This window comes from Artemia franciscana, chromosome 20, assembly GCF_032884065.1.
Source record: "Artemia franciscana chromosome 20, ASM3288406v1, whole genome shotgun sequence".
In the NCBI taxonomy this organism is placed as follows: domain Eukaryota; kingdom Metazoa; phylum Arthropoda; class Branchiopoda; order Anostraca; family Artemiidae; genus Artemia; species Artemia franciscana.
Window position 1 is genome coordinate 1,417,155 of NC_088882.1, and position 27,129 is coordinate 1,444,283.

At 34.4% G+C, this 27,129-nt stretch overlaps 1 protein-coding gene across 2 annotated transcripts in view; it reads left to right on the top strand.

Moving 5' to 3' along the window:
- LOC136040256 (protein tweety-like) overlaps positions 1–17,555 on the top strand; it is a 74,639-nt gene extending 57,084 nt beyond the window's left edge. For both annotated transcript variants that reach the window (XM_065724476.1, XM_065724475.1), the window contains exons 10-12: positions 353–454; positions 8,022–8,216; positions 14,860–17,555. In XM_065724476.1, the coding sequence (XP_065580548.1) occupies positions 353–454; positions 8,022–8,216; positions 14,860–15,040 (478 nt within the window). In that variant the 3' untranslated portion in view covers positions 15,041–17,555. The remainder of the gene's footprint in view (positions 1–352; positions 455–8,021; positions 8,217–14,859) is intronic.
- Positions 17,556–27,129: the final 9,574 nt, after the last annotated feature.

Here is a 27,129-nt window from a genome sequence, read left to right on the forward strand (position 1 = left end):
TAGCTTGATATTTAGGTTAGTGTGCATTTGTACGTGATTATTACATAATTATCCCGGGTAAGAGGGGTCCTTGTTTGGATTCCCCCTTTCTATGTTTATAACTTACAAATAATAGATCGATAGGGACAAATTCTTCTACTTGACAGTGAAACAACAAAAAATTATCTGGATATTTCCATTGGCCATCATCATATACATTGGCTATCATCAGCAGATAATTCAGAAATATCCAGAGATTTGAGCCAATCTCAAATCTCTAATTTGAGCCAATCAGAATGTTTCGTCAAATTTTTAAGCCAATCAGAAAATTCTACGAAAAATCACTTTGAAAGTAAAATGAAAATATTTTTAGGTATGGCATTGCTTTCATGTTTTTGTCTTCAGTTGCCACCGGCCTTCTTTTCACTATTCTAGTTTGGATTGGATCTCATGTATGGATATATCTAAAAACAAGGTAATAGTTTTTTGAAAACCATAGTTTTCGTCAGCCATTATTTTTTATGTTGCTGATCAAAGTCTCTTTTCTTTTTGTAGAAATATATATATATATATATATATATATATATATATATATATATATATATATATATATATATATATATATATATATATATATATATATGTCCGATTTCTAACAACGGTTTCTACCTAAGGTTTAACTTCTAAGTTAATTTAAAAATCATTAGTTAATATCAAAGAACAAGAAACCAAAGAAAAGACGAACGAGAATGGGGCCAACGGAAATACTGTATAAAAAAAAGTTTTGTGATCTCGATGTAAATCAAACTACCGAGTTCTAAGTACGACCTAACAGGATTATACAGGTCCCTAGTTTGAAATCTTTCTTTTCTGCCATTTTCTTCATGGCCCGCTTTCTTTTCTTCTTTTCTTCATGGCCCACTTTGGCGAAACAAGGCGTCGCGTCGCAATTACAAGGATTCCAAGGAATCCGTTTTAATCAAAAAGGTAAAAGAAAATGTCTGAAATTTGTTTGACCTGTGCTATGAGAATTATTGAAAAATAAATCGAGTCAGAGGTCAGATCGGAAGTATATTAGAATAATAAAAAGAATTAACCAGAATTAAAAATAATATAAATCAAGTGTAAACACCACTCGTTGTGACATTCATTGAGTCTAAATAACGAATGTTTTGTTTTAAGTTCAGCATAGCGCAACCCATGTTAATAGTAACTCAACCCCCCCCCCCCCCTCAAAAAAATAATAATATACACATCCGGAGAAATCCACTTTTCTTGTTGATAAATATGTAAAATTCACTAAGTTTAAAGGTACCCACCAAATGTTATTAGCATTGCTGAATTTGCATAATTTCAATAGAATCGAATCAAGGAATCAAGTAATACCTTGGACGCACCAAGAAAACGATATAGAAGAAAAGAAGAGAAAGAATAGAAGAAAACGATGTTTCTTTAAACAAAAGTAAGAATCTATATTGAAAAGAAAAGACAGAATCCTATATATGCTGGGTCCTTCTGACTCGGCCCCCACTGCTAATACTAAAACGTGACTTTTTTCCGCAATCCTTGGATAACTGACTCTATTTTCTAAATTGCTTTCAGTTAAGCCATAGTCATGCTAACCGTTAAGCACTGGTTAAACTTGGCGTAATGAGCAGGGGCCAAGGGGCCCCCCTCTCGCATACAGAATAATTCCTGCTCGTTTTGAAGATTGATGTTGCTCTTTACTTTCGCTTGGATTTTTTTTCCATTTAGTAATTGACGATAAATGACAAGAAAACAACAGTAAAGAGTCAGTCTTGGCAAAGTGAAGCTTGGACTTCTGTAATGTGCGAAAAACAAGGAATTTTAGAAAAATATAAGAGAAATAACTAAAAACGCACAAAGTTTTTATTATATTTGTGGAAGGGGTAGCGGACATATGAAAAACGGTCTCAGCCTAAAGAAATTATCCTGCTACAATATAATGAATCCACGAATTAATTATGGAATTTTTGAAATGAAAATGGGGCTTTTTATAGGTTAATTAAAAAAAAAGTTCTTCTGAGGGAAGCAAAGAGTGAAGTTGAAGCTCAAAACGAATAAAAATTATTACTTCAAAGTCATATCGATATCATATAGCCATATCGATATCATACAATCATATCGATAAAACTAACTTACAACTACTTACAGATCCTTGATTGGTCTACCCATTATATATATGCCCTACTCTATGCAGCACATGACATTCAGGCATATTGAAAACATATTTAAGTTTGTAATTTTCACAAATTTTCAAACACCCCTTTCCCCTTCACCCCTTTGTCATGCCCTCCGATCACCCAGATCCTCCCTCCTCCCCCCACTCCCACCTTCAACAGAAAGGAAAATCATTTTTGTATCGGTGGTACTGATATGCCTTCTTTTTTTTATTTCCAGGGCTAGTGAGTTACCAGAATACCATAGCGAGATTCTTATTCAAATTCTTATAGATTATAGATTATATTATTCTATATTATTCTATATTATTCTAGAACAAATTCTTATAGATTATAGATTATAGATTCTTATAGATTCTCATTCAAAAGCTATTTCTCATATCCGCGTGATTTTTACAAATTCCTACATCTGCAAGTGCCATATGTCACTAAAATGGCACTTTTTATGCCATTTCTCAAGGGGCGGGGCTAGCCTGAACACTCCGTTGTCAGTTTCTATACCTTCCAAATTGTTATTTTTTACCTGTATAAAGTATATCATAATGGGTAGTCTATTCGAGTGTTATTTACATTTTGAGTAATACAAAGCCTCACAACTCGCGTAAGACTATGAAAACCGCTATAGTTTAGTTTGCTGTTGTGAGGCTACGTACTCACATTTGGCTCCTAAATCAATATTCTTGTTTTTAAAATTGTTTTTGGGATTTTTTATTAAAGTGCTAGTTTTCTGTAATCCTACAAACATAGGGAAATCTCACCAATTGGTTTATTTGCACTAGTTTTATCGATATATGTTAGATAGGCTGTGAAGTAGCTGTAAGTAAAACTACTTACAGCCCCTTCTCACAAACTATTTTAGGTTTAATGTAAAGAGTCGTTGAAATGAATATAAAACCAGCAAGTGAGTATTATACAGACCACACTATTGTTCTTGATCTTTTTTAAACTGGCTTCTTTAGGCCCACTCGGAGATAATTAGCTTAGCTTGAATGAGATAAACTACTATGCAGGTATATTTTAATCAAATGTATAATATATAGATTTGGTTAGGCTAGGTGTTTAATATAATGCGTTCTAGACGCCCTTCTTTCCATAATTATCTTTTGTAGTTTCCATAATATTGTTAATAAAGCATTATATTCGTATCAGATTTGGCATATTTCATTATGATTAGCCCAACTTTACTTCTTGAGTGTGGTGGGTATAATGTGTAAGTATCGGTTCCTGAATTGTGTATACTAAAAAACATTAAATGATTCTTCTAATAGGTACTTTGACTCTGAAAAACTTAGAATTTCCCCTGACTCACCGCTTTGTTTTTACAAAAACAAAGGGGTGTTTTTTTCCAGAGAAAAAAAACTCTGGAATTTTTTCTAAACAGATAAACAATATTTTTCCGCTGAGAAGACCTCTTTAAAATTTAAATTTTTTTCTCTTGAGAATCTCAAAAATCAGTAATACAACTTACCTTTACAAGCTTTAATCTCCATCTATTTCTTCAAAAAAAGGAGGAGACACATTTTAACCAGACCTCAATGTTTTTAAGTACAAAAAAAAATTAAGTTTGAAGACCGAGGTGTTGAGGATGTGACAACCCCTATCTTATACATAATAGTTTATTTTCGTTTTTGACAGATTTAATCACTAATGAATCGCCTTCATATTGTCGAGATTCTGCGTTATTGTACCTTTAGCATATTTTACATAAATCGTCTGCTGACTTTTTTTTTTTTCAATTCGTTTATTAACAAAAAAAAACAAATCACACACTATAAACTAACTACACCCTAAGAGAGCACTGCCCGTAACGGGTGACAGTATTCATTCAATCATCAAGAATAGAATTATAAGGTAAGAAGAGAAAAGAAGAAGAAGGGAAAAGAAAAGAAAACAAACGTAAATTAATAAAACAAAACATAGAGAACTATCGGTAAAAGAAATTAGGATCTAATTCAATGTTTTCCATTAAGAAGCTTTTAATCTTACTTTTGAACTCTGGTAGGCTATTAGCATTTCTCAAAGTATTTGGCAAATAATTCCATATTTTCGGTCTGGTAAATCTAATTGAAAAACCAGACGACGTGAGACGTCTCGTTTCTGTAACTAGTTGCGATGCATGCCGAGACTAAAATTAGAGAGACCTAACCACCAGAAACAATTGTCAGCTTAAAGATCAACTGCTGGTTTTGGGTTTTACAGTGACAGCCATCACGTCTTGAAAGAAAAAAAAATAGAATAAATCAATATTAACAGAAAAATGAGAAACAAAGTTTGTACATTGACTGTAGTTGGCTATAGTTGAACTATGTTTAATTTCAAGTGTTTTCCTTCTATAGTCAAAGAGTATTAGTAACTTATAAGAGTCGAAACTGGTTCTAATGATCGGCAAAGAATATCAACGCCATCTAGTGTTTTGTGACGCTTCGTATTTTTGAAGCTCTGTTAGGAACTGAGATCAGACACATGTTACAACCCTAATTATACCAACTTCACATATTAAATTAATTATTCTTATTGTTGCACTGAAGAAAAGGTTAAGTGTCGCCAACTGCTAGATGGCGGTTTGGTTTTCTTGTCGACGGTAGCGCCAGCTCCCACTCCGTAGTCGTAACTGCTCCTGCTATTTTAGTTTAAGACACTAGTTGACTCTCCATGAAATGTACCCTCCCCCCGTCAAGTTCCCTCCAGGTAGTTCCATCCTTGGTGAAAATCCTCCTCCCTATAAAATTTCTTGCAGACGATTCAACTTGAAAAATTATCCTTAGCATACTCTCATTTGAAAAAGACTATAATCTCCAATCAGTTTCTCGATCACACCGCAAATGTCCCCTTCCGTAGAAATGTTTTCAGGAAAATTTAAAAACGCGGAAAAATAGCCACCGGATCATTTCCCTGGAACATCTTCATATGCAGACTTAAGTTGGCAAGGATAATGTGAGGCAATTAGAATTTCGTATAGGAATTCTGTCAAATTTTGTCAATTATCCCAATGAAAATATATCATAAGCACAAAATACCCTCCCCCTTTCCCCCAAAAAATGTCTGTATACTTCTCAATAACAAATACTCTGCGTAAAAAATAAGCAAATTTCATAACTTACAGGTCTCTCTTTACGGACTTTGGGGGGTCATTTTACCCTTAAAGACATAGTTATTCGATTTTTTAACTATACTGAACAAAATGGCTATCTCAAAAGTTTGATCATATAACTTCGGAAAATAAACGGGCGTGGGAGGGGGCCAGTTGCCCTCCAATCTTTTTTGCCACTTAAGAAGGGCACTAGGACTTTTAATTTTTGTTCGAATGCGCCCTCGTCCAATCCTCTAGGGCCATTATTATAATGCGATCACCCCTGGGAGCATGATCTGTATTCTGGTAAAAATAACAAAATTCCACATTTTTGTATATAGGAGCTTGAACTTCTACAACAGGGTTCTCACATACGCTGAATCTGACAGGGTGGTTTTCATTAAGATTCCTTGAATTTTAGGTGTGTTTTCCCCTATTTCAAAAATCAGTTAAATTTTCTCAGGCTCATAACTTTTGATAGGCAACACTAAACTTGATGAATCTTATATATTTTGAATCAGCATAATAAGCTGGTTTTTTTATTTACCTACTGATATCAAAATTCCGTTTTTTAGAGTTTCGGTTGCTATTGAGCCAAGTTGCTCCTTACTTACAGTTAGAAGAAGAGGAGGATGTGTAATAAGCCCTTGATGAATAGTGTCACTTAAACATTGTTTGTGATGCCCAAGTTATCATTTTAATATCTCCAAGATTGCCTAGGTAGTGAAAGAATAATATGACGGTATTCAAGGCAACTGTAGTCAACTACCTTAGTCAAATTGCCTAGGTAGTGAAAGAATAATATGACGGTATTCAAGGCAACTGTAGTCAACTACCTTAGTCAAATTGTTTAGGTAGTGAAAGAATAATATGAAGGTATTCAAGGCAACTGTAGTCAACTGCCTTAGTCAAATTGCTTAGGTAGTGAAAGAATAATATGACGATAGTCGAGGCAACTTTAGTCAACTACCTTTGTTCAGGGTCTGAACGCACGCATTGAGTCTACAGAAAAACAGACAGTATACTTGTTAAATGGTTTGACTAAAAAACTTGTATTAAAATTTTACTCAAAAGAACCAATCATGTATTCGATATCCGGTTTTTGTTATCAGTTATGCTGAATCGATGTCCGGGTAACTGGTGGTCAGGTCCATCAGTCAGTCATCTGGTGCAAGTTCCAGATTAAGAAAACTAAGTTCGTATGGAAAAAATTAATTTAAATCTTAATAAATATATTAATATATGCTATTAATATAAATATAAATGAAAAAATTCTTGAAGTTTAGAACAATGAAGGGTCTACACAGATATCATAAGAAAATCATAATGCAAATTTTGACATAGGTTAACACAGGCTAGAGTAATGGAAGGGAAGGTACCAGGAATACTTTCTAAAAGACCGAGTGAAGTCTTATGTATCAAAATCAAATATTTAGTTGATATATTTTTAATTTTCTGAGAAGGGGGATCTTTGGGCCAATTTTCGGTGACCCTATGGGTCGCTACGTGGATAAGTTTCTATATCAAACAGTTCATCGTAACGAAATGTAAGTAATGAGCGACTCGGCTCAATAGTAACCGAAGCTCTAAAAAACAGGTGTTTGATATCGATAGATATATGAAAAGAATCGGATTATTATGCTGATTTCAAATATATAAGCTTCATCAAGTTTAATTTTAACCATCAAAGGCTACAAGCCGGGGAAAATTTGCCTGATTTTCGGAAAAAGGGGGAAACGCTCCTAAAAGTCGTAGAATATAAATGAAGTATCACACCGTCAGATTCAGCGTATCAGAAAAACCTTACTGTAGAGGTTCAAAATTCCTATCTGCAAAAATGCGGAATTTTGTATTTTTTGCCAGAAGAAAGATCATGGATGCGGTTTTTTTTTGTCAGGGGTGATTGTATCGACCCATCGGTCCTAGAGCATCGTGAGAGGGCTCATTCGAGTGGAAATCAAATATTCTAGTGTTCCTTTGAGTGACCAAAAAGATTGGGGGGGGGGGGGGCAACTAGGCCCCATCCCCCGCTTCTTTTTTCCCGAAATCGTCCGATCAAAAATTTGAGATAGCCATTTTGTTCATCATAGTGAAAGGCTCAATAACTATGCCTTTCGATATAATATGACCTCCTCCGCACACAGCCCCAAGGGGAAGGTTTTTTAAATTAAAAAATTTGCCCGTTGTTTACTCATAGTATGTGTTTTTGGGAAGTGTGCATACATTTTCGGGTGGGGCTGGGGACGAATTTTCTGCTGGAGGTTTTTTCACTGGGGAATTTCCATGGAGACGGAAGTTTTCAGTGGGTGAACTTGTCAAGCGAAATTTTACGCCGGGGGAATATGCAAGATTTCCTCTACAAAATTCTTTTTGTATGTCTTGCTTTCTCTTTTCTGTCTCAATATAACGCGTGGAGTTATTAAGGGTAATTGTCGGGATAAATTATCATCAAGATTGAATTGTCTAGAAAATTTTCTAGATTGAATTTTCTGTTTAATATATATTCGTCTTCGGTCCTGAAAATTTCGGCAATTTTCAATTTTTCAGTGTTTTAATTATTAAAGTGTAATCTGGTTTTAAAATCAATAAGGTTCAAAGAGACCAAATTTTTTTCCCCCTAAAGTAAGGAGCAGTGTAATTGGTTTAGGCGTCACAAAATAAACGAATGAAATTAAAACACAGTTTTAATACGAGAGTGAGGCACTGCAAACTTTTTTTTTCTTTTTTTTTGTATGGTAACATGAATATGACAAAATTAATTTATTTTTCAGAAAAGGATACCTCCAAGTAGCGGATCAAGAGCCATTCTTGCCACTGTCGACCAGTAATGCCAGCAGAGCTAGCGGCTCCACTGGCCGATCACAGAATCTTCCATCCGCTCCACCTGGTTCAAATACTAACAGTTTGAGGTATCACTCAAGGCACTCTCATACGCCCCCTCAAACTCCTCCGTTTCCTGGAACTTTGTGAGTATTTTTCTTCTATTTTTTATTTATAGCATTAATCCAGGTCAGTCAAATTGCCTATGGGTGTTTAAGTTGGGGGTCGGAATATCCATTTTGGTATCATTTGATTTCATTCCCCTTTCGTATGAATTTTCATATAACTGATATGGCTTGAGAATTAAGTATGAATTTTCTTAGATGTTACAAGATTAATTTTCCCTCAACCCAATGTAAGGCAGGGAAGTTTGTCAAAATTGATTGTTTCAGCTTGGGAGGTTGTCATCCCCAAGCTTGATGGTGGTATCCCCAGAGAGAGAGGGAACATTATTGGTCTTCCTAAGGTGATACACAGCCGGGGTGATCTTGGCTAAGAAGTTAGCCTATAAAAGTAGATTTTAGGCGAGTTCTTTTGGTTATCCTGTTAAGGATGGGCTACCTTATCTGGTACCCCAATACGTCGTAAGGAAACCCCTTTCTAGTTTGATAATACGGGCGGCTTGAAACTTCGTACGGTAAAAACATTAAATGCACTTTTTAAGCCTTATTTGGCCTTATTTTCGGCCTTATTTGTAAAACTTGAAGCTTCTACTACACTCCATGAGATATTCTGATAATACGGGCGGCTTGAAGCTTCGTACGGTAAAAACATTAAATGCACTTTTTAAGCCTTATTTGGCCTTATTTGTAAAACTTAAAGCTTCTACTACACTCCATGAGATATTCTGATAATATGGGCGGCTTGAAGCTTCGTACGGTAAAAACATTAAATGCACTTTTTAAGCCTTATTTGGCTTCGTAACGTACGAAGCTTCGTACGGTTTAAGGTTCGTACATAAAATGCACTTTTTTTTATCCATACTCTCGATTATGTGACATTTCCATTTTGTATGTTTATATTCTGTGTTTACTGATTTCTGTTTGTTTAAGGTAATATTACCGTCAACCGCAAATTGTCCTAGTGTGTCAGTTTCTTAGTGGAAATTTTGTCCTTATAAATAAAGTGCTCTATGACTCGTCTGTAGTTCGAATGGGGTGCCCTTTTTTCCTCTTAGAATATCATATACCTTACAGGAAATACTTCAAGCGAACCCACACCAAGAAAAATGTTCTGTAAGGATACGCAGAGCCCCCTCTCCCGAGAATTGTGTCGGAAAAACGCTTTAGTCTTGGGGAGGTCACGAATTTTAGCCAGTATGTACATGGATGTACTATATCAGAGGACTGCTAAGAAAGGAGATTGTCTAAAACCCAAAAAATAAGTTTTTCAGACCAAATTCTCTTACGGGATCCTTCTGATGTATAGTAGGGGGATTCTTGCATATCCTCCCAGTGTCAAGATAACTGATGTCTATGTCTAAAGATAATGTCTAAATAAATATAAACAGTCAACGGCGTGATGTGACAAACGGCGGCCATAGCTATGACCCTATCGTAAGACAGGACGAAATATCCTTGTGAGATATTCATTGTGAAGTGTTTAAAACTTAGATGGCTCCTAGTTATATTTCCTAGTTCCATGGCCGTGACCAGGATTTTTACTCGAATGGGGGGGTATGGAAATAAATTTGCAAACACATTAAAAATGTGTTTATATGCATTTGTTTAGGTTTCTACGAGTCGGGCAAAAATTTCGCAGGGGGGGGGGGCTCAAACCCCCTACCCCCTTACTATGGATACTGCCTTGTGTAGTTCTTTACAGAATATTAATTTGATTGTAAAAATAGCGTTTTCCAAATAGTATCTACTGTTGTGTTGTTGTAGTTAATGAAATAATTACCGGTAGGCAATAATGAAATATTATTGTAATTATTTTACAATAATAATTACATTAACTACACAGCGATAAGAATTGAAATATTTTACGCTGCCCCTTCCTGCCCTCACCGAGATTATGGTATGTTTACTGCATCACCCTTCTAGAACAGGCTGTACTTACTGCATCACCTCCTATGATAATGCTTACTGTAGCACCTCAATTTGTTAACTACCATTTCCTTTTGTGTCCAAAGAAGAATCACGAAAATGCCAAAGGACCTAAGAATCCTATGAAGCTCGTCTAAAAAGGCTCGTACTGCTAGCATTCACACTCACACTCCTGGCTGGGCCGAATCCGTATTTCGGAGTCAAAACAAAACAGAATAACATTAAAAAATAGATTTAAAAATTATCATTCACATAAAACTGGTAAAAAAAATTACCGCCATTTTATCAAAATTGTCAAAAAAAGAACGATGAAAAAATTAAAAAATATGTAACCTAAATGCATATACCTAAAAATGACATCTAAAAAAAAAAAAAATAAATAAAAATAAAAGCTTCATTGAAAGCATAAAAACGAAAAGAAAAGTGAATCAGAAATTGGGTCAGTCAGAGAAATTCAGTCAGAGAAATCAGTCAGAGAAATTGGGTTGGTGTGATTCAGCTTCGGAAAATCTTGGAGCACCAAGGACAGTGAAAATGAAATCGGATTCTATTAATTGATTAAGTAGAAACTTGCACAGCTATGTATGTCTTTTAAAATCTCAAAATTCAGTTTTTAATGAAAAATGATCATGTATGCAGTTATGCAGCTTTTGATGTTAGCAAGTACCAAATTTAAAATAAAGACGGTGTTGACAATACAGCGACAAAAAAAGTTGAAATGAAATGGCACAATGCAGCTTAAAAAGCTTTCCTTTGTAGTAAACAACAAAGAGAGATAAAACTCTACAAAAAAAACCTCAAACGAGACGACGGCCAGTAGAGACAAAAGACTAAAACAAAGGAACTTTCTTTCCTTTGTAGTTGTCTTTGAGAATCGGCAGATTGTTAACGTTTGAATTTTTACGGGCGAAAAGGGTTGTCAGGTTTAAACAAATCATTTTGGCTTATTAATTTCACGGTTCAGTGTACCAACACTAACAAATATGCGATATTGTTCTGGTGCCAAGTGGCGTCAATTCAAAAACTCTAGGTGCGGAGGGGGAGGGGGCAAATGGTGTTTTGTTGAATTGTTTTAATGGAAATAAAAAGTGTATATTTTATTAGAAATACCTTCCCACGTGAAATAAAAGAAGGTATTTTCAAAATCGAGGTGGGGGAAGCATCATTATTGACGCGAGTGCTGGGTGAACATGTAATCTCACAAATCGGGAATGAACAAATCTAATTTGGAATACATTAGTCAGGGGGGACTGGGCCCTCTTTTAACTGTTTATTCAACCATCATAGAGCGATGGCCAATCTAAATTATCTGGCCTTTTTTGTTAAAGATGAATCTACCGAGTTTCATTTTGTCGGTTTTTGATATCTAAATTTAACATTCAAAGCAAAGTTTCAAAGAGAGACGGTAAAGAGACTGTAGTAGTGAGGGGTGTATAAAAGTAGTGAGGGTGTTAAGGAGCATGGAAGAGCTGGTATTTCATGAGGATAATAGTTCAGTTGCCTCAATGTTTTCTAATTCTTTTTCTTTCGCTTTTCATGAGCGAGGGGGTGTCCAGTTTCATGAATCGCGTGTATTAGTTTGCGCGTGCCAAAAGTGCTGGAAGTGTGCCAAGCATGATCGAACTATGCGGTGCACGAGGCGGTCTGAGATATATATCAGGTGGTGGAAAGTGGGCACCCCCTGCAAGTTAGATTAAAAATTGAAGAAACTGTGGCTTGAAAAAAGGCTATTTACTCCATTCTTGAAAGAGGGGTATTATTCCTAGCAACAAAACCTATTAGACCACAAAAAATAAATCCTCCTTTAGTCAAATTATTTATCCATTATAAGAAGGGATGTCGTTTAGGAGGAGGGGGGCAGTTGCCCCCTGATATTTTGCAAAAAAGTTATTATATAATCTATACCGAGAAAAGAATATATTCTTGAAATACAAAGGACATTAAAATAAAAATGTCTCTCCCCTCCTGAAACTATCTTGGTCTATTTATACCTGAAGACCAATTTTTTTTTTTTTTTTTTTTTTAGATTTCCCTTTTGGTTTTTTAAAAATTGTGAAGTTTTTGGGTTACAACATTTTTCGTCAATGTTACCGTGTTGAAATGTCAAAATCGATTAAGAAAAATTATTTAATTAAATTAGACAGCACCGTTCTTCTGTAATTATTCAAACGTAAATAATCTAATCATTCCCAAAGACTACTAGACTATATTTATATCTTGCTAAGTTGTTTGGTGCAATATATTTTAGCATATGTTTTAATGATTTTTCACCCAAGTTTCTTTTTTTGGTACCCCCTAGTGCCACAAACTGCATACTAAGGTGTTTTTCATTCAATGTTGAATTTCCAATTTTGCTATAAAAAAATTGTTGGAGTGTTCACAATCAGCCATCTTTACTCCTATTGTATATTTAGGCATAAAAATAAAGGGTTTTTCCTACAGTTTACGGACATGGTAGTTACGGACATAAAACCAAGATATATGGGATGAGGCAGGTAGTACCAAGGACATTAAAAATGAAGTCTAATTCTTTAGATTGGTTGGAAAATTGCGAAAATTACGTAAACCTGGGAGCTCAATTTTCAATGAAAATGACCTCCATGTACAGTTATGTTGTTTTACGCCTAGTAGACGGTAATTCTTAAAATAAGGAATGTCTGTTGAACATCAGCAGAAAATCAGCGAAAGAATATATATAGAATATATATATATATATATATATATAGAATATAGATAGATATAGAATATATAGATATAGAATATATATAGAATATATAGATATAGAATATATATAGAATATATAGAATATATCACCATGGAGCTGGATAATACTTTGATTTTTCTTATCGGCATAGTGAAAGACGAAGACATAGGCCATAAATCTAAGCTAAGCATTAAGGCCGTGATTAAGTGAACTGATGGAACTCGAGAATCCCATGTTAAAATTGGAAATTTATATTTAAAAAGTACTCATTGGCGGAATATACCGCTTTTAATATCAGGCCGTAGCTTCTTGAAGATGCTACAAAATGTTTGCTAGGATTTTATTCTATTTCCTCTAATTGCTTAGAAATCGTAGAAAATGTCTAGCTCTTTTTCACAAAAGTACTCTATGAAGGATATTGCTTTTAGAACAAAATTGGTTCTATCATGAGCAGAAGACAATAAACTGTAAGATGATTGCATCCATTTTTCAATGTATTTTCCTGTTTTCGAACAGTCCCATAGAATATGTTTAGCTACCTGAAATTTTTACAAGTTTTTTTGCCAGAAATAATCGTTTCTGACTGCCGATAACACCCCTAGAAACCAGATTGAGAAGCTGGTATAATTAACCTACTATTTCCGCCAATGAATAAGTGCTATTTGAAGGGTTTTTGACAATCGACAATCTCTAGAGAATTGAGAGACAGAAGGCTACCCTAACTTCAGTTTTGAACCTCGGTGTTTTCAAGTTCACTTAATCACGGCCTTAATACGAGTATTACGAGTATTTTGCATTAATTTGGGTATCATTAGGATTTTTCAAGACTAAATACTACAAATTATTAGATAATTAACTTACTTAAAAAATTAGTTTTTTAGAAAGACGAATCCTTGGCAATTGAGATATAAGCAGAATCCTTGTTTTCTTTAAATTCAAAAATAATCCTTTTTATTGCATTATTTCTACACATTTTACTAACCTATATTTTTTCAATGGCCTACAGAACGGTTGTACCGCCCTATTAATTGTTGTATTGCTCAACGATCATGCTTAGGTAAAATGGATATTACACCCGTTTGGTTGGGCTTGTTCGTAAACAAGAAAAGTTTGTGCTTGTTTCTTGTTTGGACTTAGTGTAGCAATAATGGTGAGAATTTGCGCAACGAAAAAATCTTCATAATTCTATTATAAACAAAATATAATCTCCGGGGTTCGCCCATGAGGCCTCCAGATGTCTTATGACTCACTTGGTTTTAAGTTGTAAATTTAATTGTGTCTCAAAATGGTGCGCGGAGGATTGAGACGGTATCGTACGGCACGGGATTTGTTTTTTATTTATTTTTGCCAAGATTGGTTAAGAGAACTATTTATTTTTAATTTTTTTTGGCATATTTAGTGTTGGTTAAAGGTAGCTCAATTGCATTCGAGCTATACTCTCAGCCTTGAGTTACCTAATATTTTGTATATTTTGGTTATATTAAAAGAACCTTGAACCTTGAAAAGAAAAGTCGTGAAAATTCCAGATTTCTGGTATGAATTGACCGACGATAGAGTCAGGGGCACAGTGGCATCCCTGGCCTCTCTTGCACCCCGGCAAATGATTATCAACACCCTTCTGTCTCCCAAAAAGTTCATCAACACAATTATTTTCAATTAATTAACAATCGATGTTATAATTATTTTTTAGTTTATTATTTAAATAATTCAATTATTACAGGTTATTTTGATTATCAGTATTTGACTATTTTTGTAAAATGTTTCATTAATTAATTAATAATCTATTGATTATTTTTCATTTGTTAGCTGCGACCTCTGCATAATTTTAATACAAATAAAATTTCAGAAATAAAAAAAAGTATAATTGTTAGATTATTTATATGAAATTTTTCGCCCCTAAAATTTTTACGCCCGGGGTAATTGCCTGCTCTCCCCATCCTCCTCCCTAAAACCACCTCTGCAGGAGCAAAAAATGTTTACATTTTGAAGTCCATGGTGCTTTGAATGGTTTATCTCTACCAATTCTACTAATTGTAGGACCGGAAGAACCTCTACAGACGACAAGGATAAGACCTTGACATTGCGAAAAAACCAAGAAATATCACTGACATCTACAATTGGGCGGAGAAGTCCACCAGTCGTGTTGGGGCCGAACAATGGGCAATATGCCACCCTGAGTAAAAGCTGCAAGACTTTGGAATCATCGGATTTTTATTGATTTATCTCAGGGACACCGCGTGCCACAAATGAATGTACAATGTTATTTTGCAGTTAACTAGTTGCACACGTAGTTCTATGTCCAAATGTGTGCTTTTTTTAGTGATTTTTATCGTTCACAAAATACTCATTCGCAAAGAAAAGTTGTTCGTATTATTTTAGTTTTCTACTATTTTTTTCTTTTTGTTTTCCTTGTTTTCTATTTTATGCATAGTTTGTCTTATAGTGGCTGTAAGTCATCAGCGGAAACAAGGAGACATCTCATACTAACTAGGAGTAGATAGGATCTGGAAATGTTTCCTGTATTGAATGTTACGCTGGAGGATATAATGTAGAAAGATTCACAGCTGTTAAATTATATTCCGCGGTTTAGGGGAGGGGGCAAATTTATTATTGATCCTCTTAGCCAAATTTTAGATTGTTCTATACGGGGGGGGGGGGGAATTGGGCTTATATCGCCTGAGCTTCGACACAGAGTGTATGGATCCCACTGCAATAAAATGAAAAAGACCTTAACAAATATTTTTAGTTTCGTTTATCTTACTAATTTGTTTGAACAGGGGCAGGTGACATTGAATTTATCTGCAAAGAACAGGAGAAATTGAGAAGGTGCTCTTTGGTTGTATTTAGGTCGATTTAGGAAGAAAGAGGTGGTGCTAGCCATCGTCTAGCGCCACTGGTAGTTCTGTGCCATCCAGCAAAACTAGAAAATACAAAGGCAGCTTGAATTGAGGAGGTTTTAATTTGTTAAGATTTTGATTACAAGTCGAAATTCCCTAGGATACTATCTAAAATTTGCTGAAATTAGAAATATTCTTTTGGTTAACTTCCTTCTTCATTCGAAAATAGTAAGTGCTATATAGGTCAGTGGAACTGTGAGAAAAAAGCTAGTAAAGAAATAAAAAGTACACGGGTTTCGGTTTCGCCCTTTTTTGGAAGTGTATCTTTTATTTACAAGCCAATGTATAGCAAAGGTGGGAAAAAAATTTATTAGTAAAAGTAATGGCACTAATGCTTTTATTCAAGTTTCCATGATTAATTCTATGATTGTCCAGGAAAGACCTGGATGAGCGTGGTTTTTCAAAGTCAATTTTCACTGGCTGTGAATAACTTCGTTTTTATTTTTTCGTTATGTGTAGCTATACGTGTTTTACCCTTTCGAGACTACTGTTACTACTAATAACTCACTGCAGCATCAAGCCGTCTGAGGCCAACACAGCAACGCACGCACCTCCTCCATCCCAATCTATTCAAGCCTCCCTCTTTACACCCTCCCAGGAAGTTCCCATTTCCCTTAAATCTTGCTTTATGACATCCTCCCACCCTAACCTCGGAAGACATGCTTTCCGTTTATCTCTAGACGGTGGACAATCTTCGGCAATCTGTCATCGTTCGTCCGCAGAACGTACCCTGCCCATCTGAACCTTTCTCTCATTATAGACCTAGAAAGCGATATTGAACCACAACTTTTGGGCAGTTTGCTGCTTGAGATACGGTCAGTTAGACGGGTACCCAAAACACTCAGTAGGCAATTTCTCCGGAAAAAAACCTAGTAAATCTTTGTCCGTTTTTCGGAACGTTGGTTGTTGGAAGAACCATATTTGACCAATGGTCATCATTGTAGCTGTTGAGAATTTGTTTTTTTTTTTCTAACTCATATGAAGCAAAGGTAAAAAAGCGATAAGTGAAATAAATGTAACAAATATTTTAGTTTTCTTAAATCCTGCCTGAAACTTTCCGAGAATATTCACATTTTTTTCATTGACTCAAGGCAGATTAGTCAGCAGAACATAGGCTAGTTTCAAAAAAATGCAAGATACGTATATTTTGCTTGAAAGGTTGAAAAAATCGATAAATAAAATCAACGCATCAAATGTCTTTATTTAAGTGTTTTGCCCTTTTACTCTTTGTTCTCATGCCCTGTTTTGCCTATTGCAAAGTCCTTTTTTTCCGGGTCGTAAAATACAAAGGGGAGAATAGTAAGCAGAACATAGGCTAAATTCGAAAATGTGTAAAGAATCATCTATCTTGCCCTTTCAGTAAGTTGCCCTTTTTTTAAAAATCGTCAAATTTCTTTATTTAAGTTTTTTGCCCTTTTTCGCTTTGTCCTCGTGCCCTGTTTTGTGTTTTGGGCCCTTTTGTAAAGGGAGAGAGGGGGGATGAATTTGAGCCATCTTAAAGTAAAGGTGAGAAAAAGCGATTACAAAGCAGTATATATAACCTTTATATTGAAGTGTTATGCCCTTTTGGAAAGTACTTCGCCCTTTTACCCTTTGTCCTCCTACCCTGTTTTGACTACTGTGCCATTATGGCGAGGGAGAGAGGATCAATTTGACCTAACTTCAAGTAAAGGGAAAAGAAGTGGTAAATAAAATCATCACATTTAATATTTGTTCATGTCTTCAAAATTAGTTCTATAATTTCGTTGGGTAGCCTCAGATGGGGCTGGCTAGATTTTATCTTTCTCAGAGACAAATGCGAGTCCCTTTTTTTCAAGTTCCCGTAGTCTTCGACTGGCTGGTATAAATAATATATATATATATATATATATATATATATATATATATATATATATATATATATTGTGCATGATGTACTACCGTTTTATAATCCGATAGATTCGACCTAGGGTGGGGATAAACCTCATCAAGAAGGCTCAAATTTAGTAGAAAATGGTAATAATTTACAAATGTTGCTCCTTAGGGAGAAAATACACCATCTCCCTCTCTAATATTCCTCCAACAGTAAGCTGAAGTGTATTGTCCGTATTGGTCTTATTTACTTTTGTTTTTGTGTGTGATTAGTTTCTTATCCAGTATTATATCAAAGACGGTTGCTGGTGGAGAGATTTTGTGGGTCTAGAAAACAATTTCCTCAAAAAAATCCATCATTTTAGAACCACTAAAACCAAAAAAAAAGACTGGGAACAAGTAAAAAAAAAATCCCAATATTCTTTTCTGAATTTCTTGTTTGTAAAGACGATAGGTGTGTGTTTTTCTGTGCGTGTGTGTATTATCATATTGTAGGCAGTGGATTGATCTCTACTTGGCGATAGGGGGCTTGGAGCTCGATCTCAGCGCAAGTAATGTTAGGGGAGTAAGCGCGAGTAGGGCATACCACCTGTCCCTGTAAAAAAAAAGCCCGGCAACTGAGTCGTCAACAATTGTCGTAGACACCCTATGCACCATCAGTGACTTTGGAGGATTTTTACCCTTTTATCATTTATTGTTGGGGGGGGGTCTGTGTTTGGCTTTAATTGAGAGAAATTTTTCTTCTTTTTTATAGTTTATTAGTTATATCATTAGTATACTTCAGTGAGAATTGAGACTAAAACTTATTTATTTTCCAAATGAGCTAAATTAGTGTTAGTTAATTACAGTCTTGTTAATTCTGTATAGTCAGGATAGATCTGTTTCAAAGGGAAAAACAGAAGGATTGCGAAAATATTGTGATTTGAAAACTTTTCTTTGCTTTTACTGGCTTTGGATTTCACAGAAGGGAGCCGCATAGCAGCGCAGTGCTGCTATGCATCTGTTTTGTGTCGAAAGATCAGGTTACTGTTTGGGCTATACCCTTAGTACCATGTCTATGTCCCTTAGGCACCTTATGGCCGAGATAGCTCTTTCAGGAGCTTAACATTTGGGGGGGTAATCGGGCATTTACCCCCTCCCCCTGTATGTTGAATACCAACTATTAAATGCTCCTCTCTATCAACTCACTTCAATTGGTATCCCTGCTTTCAAAACCGGGGGTGGACAATTTTTCCAATAAAAATAGTAAAAACAGTGTTTTTCAAAATCTAGTGGTGGAAGGTGATTGCGCCTGCCCCCTATCAATTTTCTCTCCTGACTAATCTGGTTTTTAAAATGCAGTGTTATTTGGCTTCCCATTCTGAACATATGCCTAAGGGATAATATGATTGGCTTACAAAAAAAATGTTGCAGACGTAAACTAATGAAAATGAGGCACACTTTGACGAGGGAACTACGGGAAAGTAATATCTTTGTTTCTATTTTGTTGTAACAAAAAGTTTTAGTGGTAAGTTAGAACGAATTTTATGTGAACTACTGTTTGAAATTGTAAGTCAGTCCTCAATAGAACTTAATAATTCAATTCAACTTAAAAGCAAGATATACAATTGTGCATTTTCTTAAACCTGTTATTATTCTTACCCTTATGGTACTAAGAATTAATATAACTAAATAAACAAACTAAAATTACTAAATTAATATTTCTCCTATCAAATGCTAATTTATTTCCTAAATATGTTTTTTTAATGAATAAATAAAGGAATGTTTAAGGACCCAATTTTTCCCTGGAGTGGTCCTTGAGACCACTGTTGCGAGATAGGCTTCTTTCTCATATCCCTCCCACGATGGGAGTAGATTGGTCCGAGTATATCAGAACTGCAAATATCGATTTGCTGAAATTTCGAACAAGTGAACAATTTGTCCTATTTCTTATGTAGGGAAGTGAGCCTTAACCCATGAAATGATATATATATATATATATATATATATATATATATATATATATATATATATATATATATATATATATATAATGTATAGATTCAATCTTTGTTAGTATTTAATATAATAGTCGTAAAAATATGTGCAAATCAGCATTAGGGAAGCAGTGGTTATTCTTCTGGGTGTAAGCTAGAAGTGGGCTTAGATTCAAATTTTCATATATTAAAAGCATTTAATTTTAGTGATTTTATTGTTATACATTCCCCTCCCCCACTCGCCTCCTCTAAACTAGCGCATTACATTTATAACATATCATTTAATTGTTTTATGTTTACCATTATCGCAGCTTGGAGAATTTTCAAGTCTGTGGATGTTGTTTAAAAATGTCCTTCAGAAGCTTGAGTAGTGTTTTTCTTTGTTTTTGGAGTTTTTTTCCGAGCTTTTCTATAATAGTTTTTTTCGATGTTTTAAACAAAATTGTATAAATATGCAAAGTGTGTGAAATATGATTGCATTTCTGAATGTAAGATGAAAAGTTATAACAGGAAAGCTTTTTTTGCAATGCTAAAATTCTTTAATTAGGACTCTTGTGGGAATTTATGCATAAGACACACAGTGCACCTCTTTTTTTGCCAAAATTGTGGTGTTGTTAGTTTTCTCGCCTAAAATGTGGTTTCAGATATTATCTTTATGTTGAATATCGTCCTAAGTTTGCATTTACTTAATTGTAAACATTACAAATACCTTCATAATGACACTAAGACAGGGTGGATCCATGATTTTTTGTTAGATTTTTTTTGGGGGGGGGTGCATAAAACTTCAAAAAAAGAACTAAATTTTTTATATGCATTTTTGTTGCGTTTTATCAGTTGGACAAAAATTTTGGGGATGGTTTTTCAAACCCAGGAAGACCCCTCTCCTGGATACGACCTTGTACTGAGAAAAATATGGACCAAACAAATATCTTACTTAGCTGAATCTTAAGTTTTGTATGCTGGTTCAGGCACAGATTAGCACAATGTTTAAAAGCACAGATTAATCAAAGTGAACATATAAAGCTTAAAAAGGTATATTGAACGGTTTTTTGTTGTTAATCGTACAGGAAGGGGAGGGGGTTGTTTGTTTAGCTTATCCCTTGCCTGAGTTATACTTCATAGCCTACTGTGTTGGTTTTTCAGTTTTACAAATTATTCCGTGGAATACAAAAATAATGGACAAGTGCCAGATTGTTTGATAATTATAAAGATTACTCCAAGCTTGTTCCTCTCCCTCCCTCCTCCTCCGAGAACATTATGAGCGAGTGCTTTTGTTGATAACAGATGAAATTGTTAAGTGACTTATTGCAAAAAGAAGCAAAGTCCTGAGTTTGTGCAAAAATGAGTTAAGTCCAAACTGTGGATGGACTCAGTGCAAAAACAAGCCAAGTCTGGATTCGTGTAAAGGCTTCTTTTCGCATTAAGAAATAAAACAGTAATAACTTGTCATGACAGGCGCTAAAAATGACTTCCGAATTGTGTTGCTTATATTAGGGATATTTTAAGATCTTTATTAGGTCACAAGCACATTTGCTGGTATTGAAGGTCCTTCTTGCTCGTCTTCTCCGTCAATTACCCCTGCTATAGGACGACAAAAAAAAATTCATATGAAAATCCTTGACGGGGAAAGATTTATACATAAGTAATGATCGTGCGAAAATGTTCATAAAAACAAGTAATGCTATAACAGCATGTTTTTTTTTTTGGGGGGGGGGGGTATTTTTATGTAAATAACAATGAAGAAGACCAAAAATACCAGAACAAAGACAAAATAAAAAGACTAAAAAACAAAGAAAACGGCCAAAAATATCCATTTTGATTTGACTTTAAATTTGGTTTGTCATTTTATGGGAGGAAGGGGGTAATTAAGTAACCATCTAAACTTAGAGGACGGGAGTCACTAATCAGCTAAATTAAAATAAATAAAAATATAAATGACCATCTTTGAACGCTCAAATTTAGAAGCTATTACTTTAGGTACCGTTGGTGTTACATTTTAGTAACTGGGTTTGACACTTAGGAAAATAGGGGAGACCAGAGCTTATAACCTTAGTGACACGTACGAACCTTCTTATTTTGTGGGCAAGAGGGTGAATTAAAAAAATCAAAAGGAACTTTCATGGGAGTTTTCACCCTTTCGGCTCCCTCCTTCGTGTGTTCCCTCCTTTGTCTGTACTCGCAGATTTGGACATTCAGAATTCAAAAACGACCCACTCTTTGGTAGAGTGGTACAAATACAGAAGAGAGAATAATGAGGATTTTTTTTCCAAGGCAGCGAACGAACAAAACCTATTTGAATATTTCGGCCCTATATCTATGGGCAGTCAGCAGCAAAGAAAATGATAAACAATAACACACTTACAATAAAAGTTCTTGGTTAAAAATCCATTTAATTTTTTTTCAAATAGTAGAGTTGTGCTTGGGTCTTCAACCCTTGCGTGTTTTCAAGAATTTTTATTAATGTATTTAGCCTACACAAATGCACGTGGCTACACTGTAATGTTGTAAAATCTCACATTTCTTGCTTGAATGTTTTAGTTGTGTATATGCACATACAGACGGAAAGATTATTCATTGTATATTTATGGAATACAGAAGTTTTTTAGTCGCCCGCGTGCTTTGTGCTTGCATTTATGTGCCATAAGTAGTAAAGTGTTGTTCAGTTACTAAAAATAAAAAAAAAATCAAATGATGTTACTGGAACATTCATATCTGTACATTGAATTAAAAAAGTGGAAGCAGCGTTTTGTAGAGGGACGGCAGCTTGCTTAATTTAAAAATATTAGATGGCGATAGCGTTCTCTAATTGAACTGCTTCCAGTCTTTAAAGTGTTATTTAATTTTTTGAGACTTTAGTTTTTTTATATTTTTTTAGGTGCGGGTCATTTCTTGTGATCATTGTCTTTAATTTTCTTCATCACATTTTTACCCGTTGGTAATACCTGAAAACTAGATAGTACTGTTAGTTTAATTGAATTTAAACAGTTATTTTAATAGGGTAATTTTACTAGTCTTGAGTTTGTTTATTTCATTGTGTATGTGTGCATATATTTCAAGTTGACCTACTATCAGGATTGCCACCCTGTGAGGAAAAAAACCACTAGATTTTAGTGATTTGTTTGTCGATTTAGTGATTTTCTTCAATTATCGAATGATTTATGTGCTGATTTAGTGATTTTCTTATTGTTTAGAAAACAGAGAAAATCGCTAGAAATAGTGATAAGTCACTAGGGGGTGGCAACCCTGTCCCCTATCTTGTGTGTGTGCACTTTTGTTTTCTTTATTTACGTTTATATTTTTTTTTTTTTTGAGCTGGGGGCTTAACCGTTCTTCAACCTAAAAGTGTATATTAGGATTATATGTAATCTTCCACGTAAGAGCTGTCAACCTCTAGACGAAGTTAAGCCTAATCCTGCTCCAGTGATGCATTTTAAGGGGTAAATTGTTGTAACTCGAATGCGCCCACTTCGGACTGTTTTTGAAATTGGTTTTGAGCCAGTATATTTGAACAGTCGACTATGATTGGACAGTCATGGTAACTGGACAGCATTCGAATTAACCGATGGCTATGAATGGATAAGAAAATATATAAAAAGGAATTTTTTTTACAAAAGTATGAGTATCCTTTCGTTTATTCTGGATATTTTTGTTCTATTTTCAGAAATTCTTCTCTTTTGTTTAAGGTCATTTCAAAAGTTTTTTTTTTATTATTATTTACTTTCTTTATTATAATTATATTTTTTGTTAGCACTGAAGATGATGATTTGGCCGCTTGATTTTTACCACCGGTTGAAAATCACCCTCAGTTTCTTTATTTTTTTTTATTTATTTTTTTTTTTTTTTTATTTTTTTTTTTTTGTCAAACGTTAAGACTATAGAACTGAAAGGCATGTAAATACCCAGTTCTTTTCTTTGGCGCTTGTATAATTACATACTGAAGAAAGTATGATTCCAAAATTGATTACTTACCCTTCAAAACCATCCTACCTACAAGGGTTATACCCAAGATTTGACCCGGGAGAGAAGATGGGAATCCACATAAATTCCGCAGCCAGAAGGTCATAATTGTTTGGGGGGAATGGTAAAATAAGGTAAAATTGAATCGGAAGCAGAGTAAAGCATCTACCTCTTCTTCCTCTTTTTTGCCACTTTTTCGCTGTTTCTTTTTTTCTTCGCCACTTTTTCGCTATTTCCTTTTTTCTTTTTTATTGGTTTTTTTTTTCAATGTCTAAAAGTCGTTTTTGAATCAAGTAATTTGGCAAGGCTGCATTTTCTGAACGCTATTTTACTTGAAATAAAAAAAAAAACTTTTTATATTAGAGTTTAGATTAATTAGGATAGTCAACCCAGACCAGGAGAAGTAGCCGAAATATTTGTTCTGTGAGACTTGGTGTTGTAAGATTTGTGTTTTTCAAGACGAATATATAATAAGTCGTATTAGGAGTGAGAAATTCCCCCATCCACCCTGTGTACAAGTGTATTTGTATCATAATTGTCATATCCCATAACGAAAATGTGAGGGGGGGTAAAGATAATTTTTTTTTGTATTTTTCTTGAAGATACACAAAAAAATGATATTTTTAGGAACATAAGGGGGGATATTTTAGTTATGCCCGAGCCACAACTGTTGCCAACTCTTATGAATGACATGGGATTTTCTTGATTTTGGTGCCAAGCGGAAAAATTGCAAGAAATTGATTTAAAAAGTTTGCAACCAGCACTAATTTGTTTTCAACTTCTTTTACTGATGCAATGTCGTCTTAACTTTTGTCTGATTTATGCGACAGATAGAAAAATTGCTATTCTAAGCTTCGATTTTTTTAGTTTCCAAAAATTATGATTTAAATCTCCACTCTGATTCGTCAATCAAAAATTGAAAATTAAACAATGTTCAACTGAAAATTACGAATGACGTACATATTTGGCGCTGTAGTTGCATGGAATTTGGAATTTGTGAAAAAAGTTTGACTAATGTGGCCTGGGCCATACTTTTAAACAAATACAAAAAAATTATTTCAACATCTAGGGAGGGAAATTACCCCTGCCCACCCCCCGCTAATTGGCGCCCCTGAGTGGTTACACCTAGTGATTATATATGCGTAACTGTTTAGGTTTTAGTGAACAAAGGGTTCTTGTTTTGTGATTGGTTGTATTAGGCAGTTTTAATATTTGTAACACTAAATTGGAAGTAAGATTATTCTCGTAGGCTTTCAGATTGCTTTGTATTATAATTTTCCTTACAGTAAAATTGTTTTTTCATTGAGTTTTGGTTTGGATATTTTGTTTCCTTAGACAACTTTCAGCTGTTATTCACGTCGTTTTTATGTTTTTATTTTCAGTTGACAAAAATCTTTCTTTTTTTCATTATTTTTCTTTATTTTTATTTTTCTTCTTTTTCTTTTCGTTTTTTTTTTTTTTTCTTCAGTTATTTTTAGAATTATTCTGTTTTTCCTTCCTAAAGTCAAGGGAAATCAAGCACCTACCATGTGTTGATTTAATATCTGCCTGGTTACAGTGTTTCCACTTTGGAAGATTGTTCCTGAAATTCAGGATTTTCGGGCTTTGGTAGGATTGCTCCGAGGACTTTTGGACTCTATTCAGATTCTTTTCTGTATCTGTACGTAACTTCTACAGGAGTTTCGGATTTAAGGACCATAGTTGAAAACCAATTTATCATGTGATCTTCATTAATTTAAAAAACTTTTTCTATATAATTTACAACGCCAAAATGAGGAATTGAAAATTCATAATAGTTGGAACTGTAAGGCAGAATAGTATACCTGTTTTAACATATACAGCTCATCAATGGATCACCGACTTTCATAAATCACATGCGCCAGGTGGCGTAATAAGACACATCAATTTGCTGCACCAATTGATGATATATCCAAGTCAGTTGAAATCTCCATGTTGGAATCTCCAAATCAGTTGAAATCTCCATGTTGGAATCTCCAAATCAGTTGAAATCTCCATGTTGGAATCTCCAAATCAGTTGAAATCTCCATGTTGGAATCGCCAAATCAGTTGAAATCTCCATGTTGGAATCTCCAAATCAGTTGAAATCTCCAACCAGCACAGTGGTATCGCAAATGAACATAAAAATAAACTAGTAAAAAATAAAATAAAAAATGAATAATTAACAAATTAACTATCGTCACAAATGAACCTTATCTTAAAACTGTTGAAAATTGTAATTCCGCTATGTAAAATTACTAAGAAAGTAAATAATATAAACATTAACAAAATATAAATGGTAACAAAGACCTGCAAGGAATTCCATATATATATTATATTATGTAGGAACAATTATATTTATATTTTGTTCACTTGTCTTTATAGTCATATTGGCAGTTGTTTTTATTTTTGTAGGAATGGCTCGTATTTTACTTTGTTGTTTTATATTTGGAATAAATAAACAATATTCAAATAAAACTAAAGAAACTATATATATATTATAATAAATTTGTTATACATAAAAAGTAGAAGTAAATAAACTATAAAATAAAGAGTGAAAAAAGAAATTAAAAACTAAAAGTAAGCGGATTAAAAAGAATAATACACAAATAGAAATAAAAAAGAAAAATATTAATAACAGATCCAGTGTCCTTCCCCCATCAATACTTAACTCCTCTTTCCCCCACCGTGCTCTCCCGATCCCACTTTACCCCCATGCCAACCCTTACCTCCTCAGCTCACCGCTCCTCCCCAAGATTATTTCTTAAGCAAGTTTCAAGATTGCCATGGAAACCTCCCTCTTCCAGCATAAACATAATCATCAAGCATAAACATCAAATCAAATAGTGATCAGGATTCAAGAAAGTGTAGATAAGATAAAGTTCAACTTGAAAATACTTTGATAAGCGAACTTGCATTTCTCGCAAATAAAAATCATCAAAAAACACATAGAACTCAATTAAGGAAAAACAATAGATTCGATCAGTAAGATTTAAACTAATAGAAAAAAAAACTAAAAAATAAGTAATATGCCTAACAGGTAGGTCAACATATTAAATAATATGCGTAATAAAGTATCAGTTAAATATATAACAAATCCAATAAAATATTAAAATAAATAATAAAAACTACAAGAATTTTTAGATGATAAAGAATAAAGATAAAAAGAAGGGAGCAGACTAAGTTTCTACTCTTAGATTAATAGCTGAGAGGCGTGAGTCATCAGTCCCCCTTAGTCCTTAGCTTTATAGATTATAAGCAAGCGTTTGTTTCAGCTCATCACTTTAACAAGTAGGGTCAAAATAAAAATGGTTTGTCTACTGCAATCTCGGCGCGTATAAAAGTTCCTCCCATTTTCTCCCCCCTTTGTAAAGTCACCTAATAATGATGCGAATTTGTATTATTCATAATTGCGAAAGCAAAAAATGTGGTGAGCCGACGAAGTGGTTCGCTACTGTCCCATCTCACAGATATGACAACTGAGTGGCCTATCCAGGATTCCTAAAAGGGGGTTCGGATTAAGTTGTAGCAAATACGGGAATTTCTGGTGCTAACTTTTAATGAAAATTCCAACAGGAAAATAGCCAGAAATCCATAGATAGTGGGAGAGGGATCCACGACGTAACGAG